Source organism: Dryas octopetala, chromosome 3 (genome assembly GCF_963921425.1).
Source record: "Dryas octopetala chromosome 3, drDryOcto1.1, whole genome shotgun sequence".
In the NCBI taxonomy this organism is placed as follows: Eukaryota; Viridiplantae; Streptophyta; class Magnoliopsida; order Rosales; family Rosaceae; genus Dryas; species Dryas octopetala.
Window position 1 is genome coordinate 11,251,496 of NC_141368.1, and position 16,869 is coordinate 11,268,364.

At 34.7% G+C, this 16,869-nt stretch overlaps 2 protein-coding genes across 2 annotated transcripts; both read right to left on the reverse strand.

Moving 5' to 3' along the window:
- Nucleotides 1-2,218: 2,218 nt before the first annotated feature.
- LOC147290860 (zinc finger protein ZAT4-like) lies at nt 2,219-3,920 on the reverse strand. Its single transcript, XM_086235699.1, has one exon. The coding sequence runs from the start codon at nt 3,767-3,769 to the stop codon at nt 2,516-2,518; it is 1,254 nt and encodes a 417-aa protein (XP_086091825.1). The 5' UTR covers nt 3,770-3,920; the 3' UTR covers nt 2,219-2,515.
- A 9,799-nt stretch (nt 3,921-13,719) lies between these two features.
- On the reverse strand, nt 13,720-15,234 carry LOC147290861 (C2H2-type zinc finger family protein). Its single transcript, XM_086235698.1, has one exon. It carries the CDS (start codon nt 15,232-15,234, stop codon nt 13,720-13,722), a length of 1,515 nt encoding a protein of 504 aa, XP_086091824.1.
- Between the last annotated feature and the right edge of the window lie 1,635 nt (nt 15,235-16,869).

A 16,869-nucleotide genomic window follows, 5' to 3' on the forward strand; every position in this document is an offset into this window, starting at 1 on the left:
TAAATAGACCTCTTCATGGCCAAAAAAAAAAACTAAATAGACCTCTTAAAGATAGCAAGACTCTTCATTTTATGGTCAGGTTCAACCCCTCTTAAATGAACACATTTTCCATGTGTTAATTACATTCAATAAATTAAGAGGGAAATCCTAACAATTACTAAGAAAAATTACTATAACGAAATTAAATGCATGTAGCTAAGACCTCTCTTATTTAAATGACCCAGCTGGGAAGAACAGTAAAGTGAGGCAACAACCCACCACATACTAGACTTTCGAATTAGAAAAGAGAAAAAAAATGTTACTGAAACAAAAATTGTTGCTTTATATTGGTTTAGGACTATTTTACATTTTACTTCACAATGTTGGAAATGTAAGTTAAAATCCATCCTCATTCTAATAAAAAAATATTTCTTTTACCCACAAAACTTTTTGTTCAAAGTTGGTCATACACACTGTTCCACTTTTCCTGTTTAATTTCTAATCCATTTTCTATTTTTACCCTTTATCTAAGTTATCTTCACTCTTTCAACTAACCACTTATTTTCCACCACAGGTATTCCTAAAATAAGTAATTTTAAACTCCCACTTGGAATAGATGGGTGCAAGTTGACTTTGCCTAGAAGGCTAGAACTAGGAAAGATTACAAGAGGCTCAGAATCTTTCTTGTGCATGCAAGCCATGATCCATGTACAATTCACTGAATTACTCAGTGATTGGGTTCTCTATTTGTTTGTATGTACTTATCTTTTCTTAACTTTTAATCCTAATTGAGAATTATAAATTTGAGAGTTGTTTTTCATAGTTTAGGATTTAACAAGAAAATCAAAGATACACTATAGTGTACTATTCAATTTGTAATATAGGGATAAAATTAAAAGTAGAAGAAAAATAAGCACATAAAAATCAACAATCATTATAATTAACAATCATTATAATCCTAAAACAATTAGGTCATTATAATTAATGATTTTATGCATGGTGAATGTCTCTTGTTTTGGCCAAATCTACAATATTTTAAGCCACTTTAACTTCATGAACAAAACACTTGCTTGTTCCCTTTTTGGCCCAAATACACAAAAATCTCATTCCCACATGTTACTGTCCCACATGCTTAAACCTTTTACTTTTTGTTTTTGAATAATACTATATGCACCAAATTAAATCTCAAAATTTTAGATCCTAATTATGTGACAGTGTTCATACCACCAAAAATAAATTAATAATTAATGTTGACATTATACATGATGGAATAAATCTTGTTGGTGATTTACCAAATTATCAGTTTTTCCCAGCCAAAAACAGAAAGCCATCATTTAGCTATTTTTGATGGTTGTTTGCCAAATAAGCACCCTTTCCTTTTTTCCTATTTTCCTATTTTCCTTTTTGTTAGTATAATATACTCAATTCTGCCAAATCTGTTCTCTTTACAACAGAGGAAATTCCAGATTTTTTGTTGCTCCTATAAAAAATCAAAAGAAAAATATACTGATCTTGGTCCTAGACTAACATCCTTAAAAAGTCAATTAAGTGACTCAAGCTATTTGTGACTAAAGCTATATATTAAGAAATAAAGCAATGGTGAAAAGTTGAAAACTGCCATTTGTGTCATTAATTACAAATTAAATGAATATGACTAAAGTTTCCAAAAATTTCAGAGCAGATATTTTGGGCCACGCCAAACCAAACAAGAATAATATTCTCAGTAAAACAAGGGTTTTGGTATTTTGCCTTTTCTCACAATCAACCTCTTATGAATTTTCCACTTATGGAAAACAAAATTTAATGGAAAATCAGATTCACCTTCAAGGCTATAATGGTCATTAAATGGTCTCTCTCTCTATCAAATCTCTACTGATTATGCAGATCTGCAATGCAAGTAAAGCTTGTAAAAACAGTATCAGACAGACAGAGACAGAGTTGTACAGTGGCAGATAGGAGAGAATTACTGAATTAGCTTCCTCCTCATGAACTGTAGAATGTCAGTAGTGAGAGAGGTGTGGGAGTTGAGTTGCTTTTTTAAATGATAAACATACATGGGTTGCTCAACCTCTTTGAGAGTGACATTTTCTCAATGAACAAACAAACCCCAATAAAATAAAATAAATTATAAAAGAATGGAAAGAACAGTTAGCTTGAATTGCTTGGAAACAGAACAAGCACATAACCCAAATGAATGCTACTTCTTTAATTGAAAAAAAAAAAAGAAGAACAAAACCCAGAAAATTAAGTAAATATTTGAAGTTCCTGAATTGTTGGATGTTGTGAATTAGTTGTTACAGAAGCAAAAACCAAAGTGTAAAGATAAATGAATTACAGTTAGAACATGAAGGAACAATGTTTATGATGAATATAGCAAAACCATATAAAACCCACTTGGCATAACAAATTTTTGGCTGAAGATCAATAACACAGAGAGAGAGAGATCCAAAATTGACCCAAAAAAAAATGTTACCTTTTGATCATTTCAAAGCTGTGTCATATGTGTAAAGAAGAAAATTTCTTAATGGAATTGAATTCATCGCCTAATGGGGTTCACAAATTCTGCATCAGAAACCGCAGAGAGCTCGATTTGACTGATTTCATCATCATCAACAGGAGCTGGGAGATTAAGATCTATCAAATTGTCACCAAGCTTGGCCAAGCGTTTCACAGCAGGAGTAGTAGTAACAGCAGCAATGGCGGCTGAACCAGTGACATGGGATCTCTTGTGGCCACCAAGTGCTTGCCCAGATGAGAAAACTCTGAAACAGACCGGGCATTCGTGCGTTTTCCTTTCGGCCATGGACAACGAATTGCCTGCTGCTGCATTCACATTCTCTTGGTCTAATTGTTGAGGCTCGTAGATTACACGATTGGGATTATTGTTTGAATTAGCTTTAATCTTCTTGTGGCTGGCTCTGTGCCCTCCCAAAGCTTGATACGATTTGAACACTTTGTTGCAAGTCTCGCACTTGTACTTCCCTCTTGAGCTTCTTGGCCTCGGAAACTTGATCAGCTGTTCCTCGGATGCATCACTGTCCTCTTCAATGTCGTCTTGATCTTGTTCTTGCTCTTGTTGTCGATGTTGGTGTTGTTCTTGTTTTTTCCATTTGTCCCTAGAGAGCATCATGAGGCAAAAGGCCACATCTTCTTCTGTGGTGGCATCGGAGACCGAGCTGACCGGTTCGGGCTCGACGACCCCCCAGGAATCGGTCTTGCTATTCATGATGAGCTTGTTTTTAAGCTTAATTTTTTTGTAAGCCTCTTGTTGTTGATGTTGTTGAAGCTTTTGATGATGGTGGTGATATTGATTATGGTGATGATGGAGGTCCAGTAAGGCCGATTTCCGAGTCCTCTTGGATCGTCTCCGAGTTGGGTTCTTGGATGACTCGGTCTCACTTTCTCTGTCTTGAAGAACAACAGACCCAGCATCGATCACTGCAAAAGAGAATTCAGGATCTACTAACCGAATGCTTCTCTTTGGATTCTCTCTAAGCCCATAATACATACCCTCTTCATCATCTTCATCTTCATCTTCCTCTCCTTCATGTCCTTGTTCTTCTTCTTCTTCTTCATCTTCAGAAGAAGAAGAAGCTGAAGCTGACTCTGTCTCATCAATGAGTTGATTATGTGGTAGTGGAGCTTCTTCTTGTTCTTGTTCTTCTTCGTCCTCATCTTCTTCTGGTTTTGGAGGAATTGGGAGGTTCATCATATGAGACCTCATGTGACCCCCCAAGGCTCTGCCATTAGAGAAGCTCCTCATGCAAAGCTTACACTTGTGCCTCTCCATTAGAACACAACAAAACTCAAAAACCCAATCAATCAGTGAATCAATCAAAACAGAACAGAACAGAAACAGAGCAAAAACAGAGCTTTTGGCCTCTTGAAGAGCTCACAAGCTCTTCTCTCTTTCTTTGAGAGATAGTGGAAGCTAAAAAAGAGTAGGTGACAAGCGTTCCTCCACCAAGAGAGAGATATATACAAAGGTACAAAAAATTTTGGGTTAAAATAGAAAAAAAATTGAAAATTCGAAATGGTTTTTTTTTTTTAATCTTCAATTTCTGATTTGCCCTTGTAAAAACGGAAAAATACAATAAATTAAAATTTAATTAATTAAAAGCATATGCATCAATGCATGAAAGTTGAAACTTGAAGGAGCAACATGTAACATGCGAAGCTTGCCCGTTTCTGTATTTATTCCTTCCCCACCTTCTCTCTCCTTTATTTTCATCACTTCTTTTCCTCTTTCCCAAAATGCCCTCCCCCACCAATGCTTTGAAAATTGAAAGCTTGATTTTCTCTTTCTTCGCGGGGGGTATTTTGGGAAATGAAGGTGTGAGGTACCAGAATAAACCGGTGGCTTCCTTGTCCAAGTCAAGGAAACTGCTGGGTTTGTTGTAACGACGAGGCTGAATAGAAAACCATGGTGTCCTCCGAAGAAAAACGACCCCACTTGTCTAACATCACCCAAGAGGGACCTACAAACAGTTAATAACAAACGCTCAGCATCCACGTGTCACATCATTATCACCTCAGTGAAAACTGAATTAAGATTTATTTTATTTTAAGATTCTGTGTAGCCTTTTATTTATGCCGGTGATATAAGGGCCAACTGCCAATGTGGGTAGCTTTAGCATGCCGGCTGGTCCTTTACTTTTTTTTCTCAAATTAATGAAAATAAATAAATGAAAGCAATTTGAAGCTTAATTTTTTGTTGGGTCTTTGTGGGTGTTAATTGGTAATAGTTTTCCTTTAAATTTGGATCTTTGGTTGAAATGTGTGATGGGAATGAAGATGAGTAGGAAACTAACTTCCCTTTGAGGAGCAGTTTTGTATGGGGAGTGAGTAAATGCCGTTTTGTTAGGGGCTTTGTTTTGTAGACCCAGTCCCACTCCTATGTGCTCCACACATTTTGATTCTAACAAAGCCCGGTCCATGTGGACATTTAATTACACTTTAGACACATTAATTGTTGAGTATGGAAATGATGCCCCCATAAAAGAAAAGAAAAGAAAGCACTATACAAAATATGCACAATGCACCAAGCCTTGCATTTTGTCTAACAATTTATTTTGTAGCGAGTAATGCTATATGTGCCTTATCAACTGATTATATTATTAATCGTATCCGGTATCTCTCACAAAAATGAAATTTATTTACATAAATGAGTTCCGCACATATTTCACCTCCGTAGAAAAAATATGAATTAATAGTTTGAAGCAAATAATTTTGTGAATTTTACATGTGACAAATATGATATATTGTAGGAGTCGTGGGAGTCCTACAAATGAGAGTTATTAATTGAAGGATTGGTTTTCCATGTAAGTGAGGATTACTAGCCATAAATAGCTTTGTAATCCTTAATTTCGAGAGATTTATTTATGTTTCAAGAGAAAAACAGTTATTTTGAGTTTGGAAAATGATTTATGACCTTTTAAACTAGCCATAAATAGCATTGTAATCCTTGATTTGGAGAGATTCCTTTTTGTCTCAAATAAAGAACAAGAGGAAATTGCATATTTAATCCATTTATTTTTTTTAAGTTTTGTTTTGATTCACTAATTATTCCACTTATTTAATAAAGGTCCAGAATTATTTTTCTCAAATTTGTCATGCCTTTTACACTATCAAATCTCAGCCAAATTCAACAAACATATACTCGTTTTAAAGTTATGCATCTCATTTTTACAACCATTTAAAGATCATTCAAATCAGAGTTCTAAAATTCAAGATAATTAGACCCAAAGTAGGGTACCCAAAACTACAAATTTTTTTCTAAATGTTTTTTCAAATTTTTCAAAGTTCACCAAACTTCAATACTCTTTGATTATAATACTCCAAATTGATTCCTATAACTAAGAAATGATGAAATATAACTTATATTTCAATTATAATTGAAGAAACTACAACCAAAAGAATTTAGAATCATAATTTAAAAAAGATAGTGGATCAAAATTGAACTTAAAAAAAATTGTTGACCAAAATTAAACTAACTATAAAATAAGTTGACTAAATTTGTAATTTTCTCTAAAGAACAATATACATATTGGTCCCCATTTTTTACTGCAACATACACATGAGGATTACTAGGTCACATTTGTTTTCGTCTCAAATAAAGAACAGTATACATTAGGGGTGGGTTCGGATCGGTAACAGAACCGAAACCCCTAAACCGAAGACTGAACTGAACCCCTTCAATAAGCCTGCATGGCAACCGAGACCAAGACCGGCAAGCCGGTAAACCGATGTCCGATCAACCGAAGAATCCGGTCGGCTCGGCTCGGTCATGGGCCTAGACCGAACACATGTTGGGCCATGTTTTGGGCCACATTTTGGGCCATTTTTGGGCCTTGACTCCATTCACTAATTTAGTATAATATATTAATATTATGGTGTAGGGTATTTTTAATTAGTTTATATATATATTAAAAAACATATAAATTAAAATTTTAGGGGTTTATAAATTTATATATGTTTTATATAAATTATAGAAATGTATTATATAAAATTATAAATTATTTATTAGAAATGTATAAAAATGAATTATGTAAATGATTTGTTAAGTATATTCGGTTCGATTCGGTTTACCGACGTTTTAAGGATATGGGAATCGGGACCGAGTCCGAACCTCCTGGTTCGGTAGTCAAACCAAACTTCCGGTACGGTTTTATTTCGGTACAGTTTTTTTCGATATCGGTTGAGCCGGTTTCGGGCTCGGCCTCGGTTTTTCGGTCAACCCGACCCAACCCTAGTATACATACTAGAAGTATGAGGCTTTACTTCTATGGGACGGTCATACGTGAGTACCTCTCATAGTATGTATGTGGGGTCTACCTTTTTATGATAGGACTTACTTGTATGTTGCGACTTGTGAAAGAAAATTCACATATGACCATCACATAGAAAATTTCTCCTTATGAAGTTTAAAATGACTCATACTTTTTAGCTAAAACATAGTAATAAAAGTGATAATAAGAAGTTATTCTTTATTATACATATTTTTTTTATTAATAATGTTAGGAATCTCAAATTTGTACACTTGTCAATGTTTTTTTATTTTTTGCTTTATACATGTCAGTGTTATACTTGTTGTAAAATTAATAAGCCTTAGAATGAGCTATGTATAAATAAATGAATCATTTGCTATCCAAATTTGGGATATAAGTTTGAGTCCCTTAACACACTCTAAAATTAACCGCTTTGATTAGGGAAATTTCATACCTACGCTACAATTTGCTTACTATACACTCCAACAAATTTTATTTAGAAAAATGCCTACTTCACCCTTAAATAAAACTAAAAATTAAAAAAAATATATTACAAATTTAAGCAACCTCACCCAACCCAATTGCCGTAAGGCCCGCAACCAAACCCCTTCCCATTTTCAGCATCCCGTCCCACCGACGCCACTCACCTTTTCCGCACCAACCTACCATCCTTCTTTCTTTTTCTCTTTCTCTTTTTTCTTTCTCCCTCTCGTTCTCTCTTCCTCTTTCTTTTTCCCCTCTCTCATTTTCTCCCTCACAAATGACGGCGACCATCAAATCAGAGGTCACCAGCCTCAATCTGGAGGCCGGTGTGATCGCCGATGTCATTCTCGGTGACATATGTAAGGAAGAAAAAGACAAAGTGAGGGAAAAAGAGAAATAGGGAAAGAGAAAAGAGAGAAGGGAAAGGGGGAAGGGGAGAGTCGATGGTTGGCTAATATCGTTGGCATGGATATGGTGGCCAAAAATAAACAGGAAAAGGGTGTTGCCTGGTTGTTTTGAGTTTTATGATTTTTCATTATCGACTTTTTTGCATATATACCACCTAGACTATGCACTATGTACACAAATACCACCTATAAAAAAAAGTCTGACCAACTTCCACCCATTCTTTATAAATGGTGCAAATGTGGCACCTACGTCAACTATTATGTGAAGTCATAAATTTTTTTTCCTAAACTTTGTATTTGGTCCTTGAATTCAATTTAAAATCTAATTTCTCTCTCTCTCTCTCTCTCTCTCTCTCTTCCTCACAAATGCCACCGAGAATCATGCCAGCGACCACGCTAGCCTCAATCTGGAGGTTAATTGGTGTCATTTTCAGTGGCAAGCCGGCGCGGAAGAGGAGAGTCAATACCCACGCTAGCCGGTATCGCCGGTGTGGGTATGGTCACAGGAAATAAAGGGGGTGGTGGGTGGTGGGTGTTGCCTGGTTTTTTTGAGTTTTATGATTTTTCATTTTTTTCTTGTTTTTTTTTTTATTATCTATTTCAGGACATAATGAGAAACCTTTTTTTAAAAATATTAACCAGAAATGGTTGGCATTTTGTAGGTACATACAGGATTATCCAACTATCTAAATGTGGAAAAAAAAAAATTTTATTTTAATGTTTGGTGTTATGGGGCCAAAGCCCAAACAAACTCAGAAACAAGCCTGGGCCTAAACTGCGATGCACAGCACAGAATGGTGCAAGTTTCTCAACTGCTTGAAAATTAGTGTATAACATATACCCATATAGCTACTAATAATCGAATAGTTTAAATGATAGAGTTGTGCTGATACATCATACATATATAACAACTTTTATAATACAAATATAACATACATATATGCACCCGTCAGAGATAAACTGAATATATGACTGAGCTCACTGATGTCCACGTCTTGTTCATAAGCAATATATTGACATGTTTCATGCTTGTGTTTGTCTGACGATTGAGATGTTGGAAGCTGGGCCGCGGGGCTATATATGCATAAATTGTTTATCACATGCAACTCCCAAAGGCCTTGATAAAAGCTAGCTCATCATGAATTAATTGCAATATGAGATTATACAAATACTTATTAGCACTAGCGAAGTTTCAATGCCACGTGTCAGCCTCATAATTTGCAATCCTACTCTCACATGCTCTACTTGTTTTGTTTCTGCTCATCTCAATTTTAACTATAAAGTAATTTAAGGATTTATGTAACTTCATTCACACCTATTATGAATTTATTTGACCTTTTAATCTCTATTCTCAATGATGATTAAGATTAAAAGTCAACCAAAAAAAAGTTTAGGAAAAACAAGTAGATGATATGGGATTAGGGTCTCCATGTCCATCCCCCACCTAAAATAGAATCTCAAGTTTTTTTTCTTATTTGGAAGAAGGGGCTGAATTCACATTCAGAGTACGTGATTCAAAATTCGAATATCTTCTAATAAAGTAATTGAAGAGATATATCACTAAACAATTCAAATAGCTACTTGATTGGAACGACTCTAACATAGCTCTTCAATTCTTCATGATCGAGTATGATGTTTCCTGTCCAGTCCCTAAGCCTAGTCTTGTTTTAGCCACTTTTGAGCTCCATATATAGCCATGCATGGTTGTAATAAGTGGAAGGCAAATGTAAGAGGTACCACGTAGGTGAGACCATCTAAATAAGTGAGTTTATCTTTGTTAAAGATTTGATAGCTAGATAATGTAGTATGCATGTATCATGTATGTATGAAAATGTAAAACAAATCATTTTATTTCTTGATAATAAATTAAGCCCAATGGTACGCGCGTGTTTGCTTTTTATATTTGGTTGAAATGCAGCGTGTTTGCTTTATAGGCGAAGTGGACACCCTTAAAAAGTCAGACTTCTTAATGGCAGGCAGTTTGTATGAAAGAAGATTCTACTCTTAGATTAGACCTTTTGATTTCTTTGTTGCCCCAATATATGCCTGCCCTTAAATATGCACCAGAGGCAACAAGATTAATGCATGATTTCTCTCTCTCTCTCTCTCAAAATGATTAATTAAGCCTATAAATTAAAGCAAAACAACGGATTTGCCATGTTATCTCTTGTATAAGGTCATAGAGTGGTTGGTTGGTTGGTTTTAAAAATGATGGTTTTCTTACCAAGCATGTCGAGTATATCGTCGGTGGTAGTAGAGATCGAGTGGTTGTTAGCTAGGCCTTGTTAAAGAGCAACTGGGGTAAGCACAAATGGAGCCAACTTTATCTGTTTTGGGGGATAAGTAAGCAAACAAATAAAGCTAACTTTTTGGTGTGTGCGAGTCAAGTAACTTAGTTTTAAGCAAACAGAGAGCCCCTTACGCTTCAAACGGCATGCCAATTTTTGTACATTTCCATGAACATGAACGAATTGGTGATTTTAGGGTCTAAAAATTGAGGCTACAAACTCGAGGATTCGAATCTAAAAATTTGCAAGTTTTAGCTAATTTTAAAACATAGTTTAGGGTTTAAGAAAACTCTATAAAATATCCTTCTACAGGGGCATGCTTTAACATAGTTTAGTTTAATAATAGTTTAACGTAAAAGGGCATGCTTTAACATAGTTTAGGGCATGCCCTTTTACATGCATTAAACAAATTTAATAATATATCACGCTTTACTTACCTCGAAAAGTTTTACAATAAAACCTTTTCACTATTTAGATTGGCATCTTTGAGCAACATTAATCTTAATTTCTTTCTTGACTGTCTGCCTTAACTGTCGCAATTAGAAAATAAGGTTATTATCGCACTTATGAACTTCACTTTCTATTGTAACTTTCATTATGCACATACATCACATGTGTATGATACTTCTAATATATATATATATATATATATATATATATATAATGATAGCACAAAACATAACATTAAGTGTTTTATTATATAGAAAATTAGGATTAAATACCAATTAAATTCTAATAATTTTTTGGTATAGTATGAAAACTATATAATATTTCAAATGAACTATCAAATTTAAATATAGTTTTTTAGATTATGTCACAAACATGTTGGCCCCTTTGATTTGAGTCTTTTACATTTGACATTTTTGTCCTTTGGCTCACATATGATGAATGTTAGTTAAAATTTAGGCTCAAGTACATTTACATCCACCAACTATATATAGCGTTCATTTTAAGTTGGTCCACGAACTATAAAACATTTCAAAATTTTCCATTAATTATAAGGTTCATTTTAAGTTGGTCCATGAACTATAAAACATTTCAAATTTTTCCATTAACTATATGGTTTATTTCAAGTTGGTCCACGAACTAACAAAAAACATACAGAATGAATGGTAGACAAAATTGAGTTGACAAAAAAATCGAACCAAACCGGATTATTTATATATATTTATTAAAAAAGATGTAAGGTGTTTTTTGCACATGTTGGGGTTCAAACCCATGACTTTGTGAAGAGAGTCAAAGTATGAATTCTCACTACACCACTTAACTACTTATAAAATTCAAGTACATGTAATATATTTATAGGCATACTGATACTTGAAATATAATAATTTATAAAATTAAATATATTTTATATATCATTCCTTTTTTAAAAAAATATATTATTTTAGGTCTCTATTTAAATATTATCATTGCAAAAAGTCTAAAAATTTTACTAGTTTATATTTTATATAATTTATAGTTTCTATATTGTAAACATATTACTAAAAGTCCAAAACTATAATTTATAATTTATATAGTAAAATTATTAGAGTATAGGGTTAATTGTAAGGTTTAAAGTTTCAGACTTTATAGTTTAGTGTATAGGATTATGGTGTAGAATATCAATTATAATTTTATAAATTATTATATTTCAAATATCAGTATGCCTATAAATTTATTGCATGTACTTAAATATTATAAGTGATTAAATGGTGTAGTGGGAATTTACATTTTTACTCTCCTCACAAGGTCATGGTTCAAACCCAGCATGTTCCAAAAACACCTTATACCTTTTTTTATTCAAAATATATAACTTTTATTTAATAAATAAAAAATATATATATAAATAATCCTGTTCGGTTTGGTTTTTTTGACAACCCGGTTTTGTCTTCCATTCTGTATGTTTTTTGTTAGTTCGTGGACCAACTTAAAATGAACCTTATAGTTAATAGAGAAATTTGAAATGTTTTATAGTTCGTGGACCAACTTGAAATAAACCCTATAATTAATGGGGAAATTTGAAATATTTTATAGTTCGTGGACCAACTTGAAATTGACCCTATAGTTGGTGGATATAAATGTACTTGAGCCTAAAATTTATAAGGTTTTAACAAAATTGCCCTTGAGGCTTTTATATTATTTTAAAAATTTGCTAATGTAGTCTCAATCACATTTAGTTGTGACTATACGAAACTTACAACTTCAAATTTAGTTGTGACTGAAAGACAGTCACATCTAAGTTGTGAGACAATCACAATTAAATTGTGACTTAATTAAATTTTTTTTAGAAAAATTATACTATAATATAATATAAATAGAGGTCAAAACAATACTTTTACTCAAAATAATACATAGTATAGTGGTGTGAGTTGTCTCTTTCAATATACCAAAACAGTCACAGTTAAGTTGTGACTAGATTGATTTTTTTATTTTTTAATACAATATAGTATAAATTAATATAATATTTGTAAATTCTAATACTTTTTATTTTATTTTTTGTTTAACTTTTCAGCTAGTATCTAATCTAAAATGTTATTTAATTTTGATACCTAAATTAAAAATTTATTAAATTTAGTAGTTAAAATCAATAAACCTTTTATTATTACACATACGTCATATTTTGAAAAAGTTAAGTAATTAACTCAATGATCGAGGACCTAATTAGTTGAGACTAGTTTAATTACATATTTAGATTAGATGAGAACAATTGAGATATATGTATCTTTTACTAGAGAAAGAGCCTATATATATACAACTGCAACTTACAAAACATGTAAGACTTACATATTTTAGGAAAATTTGATCCTAAAATCGAGGTTCAGTTGAGGAGTACTGTCCAAAATCAGTCACAAAGTTGACTTCGCTGAAAACGTGTTTGAATTCCACCTCCTCCCGTATAACCAACAAGGAAAGGAAAATGCTAAATGCCCAATAGACTCTTCATTTTAAGTAGACCAATTTTGTAACTAATAATAAAGCTCTCGAACAATTCTTGACAGTTGACATTACTGTGAATCTAAAATATGAGAAATTATTCTGTATAATTAATATAACGTTACGTAATATAATTAATTTAATTTGTCATAATTTATGTGAATATTATTAATATTATACTTTATTAATATAAATATATCATCTAATAATATGACGGTGTATCGATTACACCCAATAATTTTTCTTAAAACAATTTTTTTTTTTTTTTCTTTTTCTGACACATAAGGCCAACCTAACCTTTCTATAAATGGTGGCCCCACGTAACCTATTGAACTTCCCTTGTCTTTGTACGTCAACGTTTGGCCAACTTAAGACTAATAATAAGTCATGGTAGTTCGCGAAACATGCGAACGCAGCTCTTCTTTACCAGACACGTGGCAATCCCAGCACAACCTTTGTCAGTCAACGTTTTACTAAAGGGCACTAATCCAGTGTGCATGGCATGTTCCTGCAGTCTTCTTCTTCCTTTGACACTAACTTTAACTTTAATTTATAGCAACTGGGCAGGAGAAAACACCAACTTAATATTCACAGAGGGGTTCTTTTATTATATAAAATTAAATAAAAAACAAAGTTTTATTAGAAGTATAAATTCCATGCATATGCCTGAAATGAGATTAGTTCTTATATAATTGGGGTTCCTACTGACCCACAAGAAGGTACATTAAAAAATTATATATATATATATATGATTTGTTCAGTTTATAATTACAGTTTCTTAATTAATAATTTAATAGTACAACAACAAAAAATTTTGAAATCAAAAGAGAGAGAGAGAGAGAGAACTGAGAAAATCTCACTTTCCTTTGACATGAAATTTTATGGGTCAGCTCCAACATCAGTTGTTGAACCAATCCCCACCTGCAACCATGGTGAGGAGCCCCCACTGGTGTTCATATCCTTTAGTTCACTTAACTTTGCTAACTTCACCTTACTGTCAGCTTCATCAACTCCATTCTGCATTGAAACGTTATTGTTGCTATTGTTGTTGTTGCTATTATTGTTGTTGTTGGTGGTGTTCATGTTGTCATGGCCATTTTGGTGGTGGTGGGGGTTATCTTCCTCTTTGGTCCCAATCCATGGTTGTAAGAAAAAATCTGTAGAGACCTCCAAGCTTGAAGGGTTATTCGGACATTGATCCCTTCTGCCTCCGGCGGTGTTCTCATCCGGCACCGGAGCTGGAAGGTTGAGATCAAGGTTGAGGTCGAGGGGATCAGAAGCGTCGAATTTAGGCCTTTGGTTGATCATTTGCTGCTCCATGCTTTCTTGGAATTGGTGGAACTTGGCCAAAGCCGACGTGTCCGGGGCAGCATTGGACGTGATCCAATGACATCTCTTGTGTCCGCCCAATGCCTGCCCCGAAGAGAAAATCCGGTGGCATATGGAGCACTCATGCACCTTCGATTTTCTCTTCGAGGTGTAAGCCGACGACGGGGCATTGGACCCGTGGTCGAATTGTAGGGTTGAGTTGGGTTTACTGGGGAAGAATGCGTCGTGGGTGATGACGTCGTCATCGGCCATGCCATCGTCAAGGTGGTCGAGCCGGGCGGCGAAGCAGCCTTTAACCTTCTTGTGGCTGGCCCTATGGCCACCCAAGGCTTGGTGGGAATTGAACACTTTCTTGCATGCTTTGCATTCAAACAAACCCTTGGCCACCCCTTTGGCCTTGTTCTTGTTGTTGTTGTTGATGTTGTCGTCTGTGGCCGCCCCACGAGAAATAGGAGTCATGAAATTGGAGGGGTTTCTTCTTTCCTCTTCTTTGCTCGCCGAAGCACAAGACTCCTCCGGCTCGGCCTCCATGGGATCAACCGCGGCATTGGACAACATCATCAAGCAATTGGCAAGGTCCTCCTCCTCACTTGATGGGCAAAGAGAATTGAAATTCCCCACTTTGGCTCTCATGGATCTCTTCCTCTTTGACCATCCGCACCCTCTCCGGCCGCAGGGGTTGTCGTCCCCGTCAGAACCCGGCCACGACACGAGGGACTCGGCATCCACAGAGCTACTACATTTGCCATGTTCAAGAAAGGATTTCCAAGACAAGAACTCTTTGCCGCAATTCTCACAAACCCGGCAGCTCTTTAGGCGGTTAGGGTTTGTTCTTAGGGCGTACATGCACTTGTTGCTGCTAGGGGCCACGTTTCCTCCGCCGCTGCCGCCCCCGACCAGTTTCTCCTCCCAATCGCTGGGCGGGTCGTCGTCATCAATGTGACCTTCATCCCCTATCCCATGTGCCCTCATGTGCCCTCCTAGCGCTCTTCCACACCCAAAACCTTTCTTGCAAATTTTACAGAAGTGCTTGAAGTTTGATTGCTGCTCCACAAGCAAAGCCATTATTGATTGTTAACAAGTAACATAAAAAATAAAAATAAAAACAGAAGAAAAAAACCCGAACCCAATTTAGAAAATTAACAAAGACAAAGAAAGGAAAAAATTGGTAGAGAAAAATTAAAGAGAGGAGGCTATAGCTAAGCTAGGGCTGGGGAAGAAAGGAAAGGAATTAGTGGGTGATGATCAAGTGGGTTAAAAATAGAGAGGAGGCCAGGGAGGGGAAGGAAGTGGGGTTAATAATTAATGTTGTGGAGGGTATGTAGTGAAAGGTATATAAATGTTTATGGTGATGCCAGTCCTAGTTTTTAGTTGAAGTGTTGGTTTGGATTGAATTTTGTGGATGAGAGAGAGAGGGTGGGAGTGCTTAGAGGGGTGAGAGACTTTTTCTAGCCTTCTAGGGCTCTCTCTATAGTCTAGTGGTGGTGGCGCCGCCAGTCAAAAACACCAACAACCAAGGGATGTCCGTACATCAAGAGTCTTATTTTCAGTAGTGTCCGTACAACCTTTGTTTTTGTGAGAGAGATCAAAGAGTGTGAGTGTGAGTGTGAGTGTGTGTGTGTTTGTGTTTGTATTTGTGTTTGTGTTGAAGAGAGAGAGAAAGAGAGTTTGTGATCCTAATTACACTCCGGAGAGACCTGAATTATGGATAAGATTGAAAAACTAAGTTAATAATATTGACGACAAGATCAATCTCTTTTTTTTTTGGTCTGAACAAGCTCAATCTTTTATTTATTTTTGGTCTGGACAAGCTCAATCCATATGTACTCCTAACTCGTCGGGCAGAGATGTATTATGGATAAGAGAAAAAATTTTGGTTGACTACTCCACCCTAGCTGTAATATATATAATAGTAAAAATAAAATGTTAATTAGCAAAATTACCATAAACTAATTTAAATTCTTAAATTAATTCACCCTAATAGAAGATATCCAGTAATATTATATCTCTGATTAGGAGCAATGTCCATACATTTTTAGCATATTTCACCAAAAAGGAATTTTCTTTCTTTGGGAAAAAATAATAAAATTGAAAATTAGATGAATGTGAAACAAAGGGTTAGAGGGTTAATACATGCATAATATATTATAATAAAAAGAATTGAATTTTATGTGTGGAAAAGCAGCTTGAATTAACCAACCGACAGACAAGGAGAAGCATGGGTTGGTTTCTTAGCTTGGAATTGAAGGGATATGAATAGGTATGGCAGTTAGAACCACCAGTCTCTCTTCCTCACTTTCACTCCCTCACACACGATAAATTATTGTGTGTGACCGTAATATCACGTTGCATATATAATGACGTAGTGTTATATATCAATCTACTTAAATTATAACACGTGTACAATTATTAATTTCTAAAATCTAATACCTAAAACCCTAAACACTAAAAAATACTCTTAAAATCATACATATGTTATAATCTAAATAGATTAATAACACCACGTCATTATACCACGCGTTGTTACGGTTACAAACAGTACTAATTTTCCCAAACACGTACGTACATGTGATTAGGCTTGGTGTGAATCAAGTGATTAATTATTGACTGTTTTCTTTGATAATGATTAATTATTAACTTAGTTGAGATCTAATTGAAATCCCAATCTACCTACTTATATGAATGAATGGAGTGTCCAAT

Bases quoted from the DNA above. Each gene is read 5' to 3' on its own strand.
- LOC147290860 (XM_086235699.1), bottom strand. From the start codon at position 3,769: ATGGAGAGGCACAAGTGTAAGCTTTGCATGAGGAGCTTCTCTAATGGC.
- LOC147290861 (XM_086235698.1), bottom strand. From the start codon at position 15,234: ATGGCTTTGCTTGTGGAGCAGCAATCAAACTTCAAGCACTTCTGTAAA.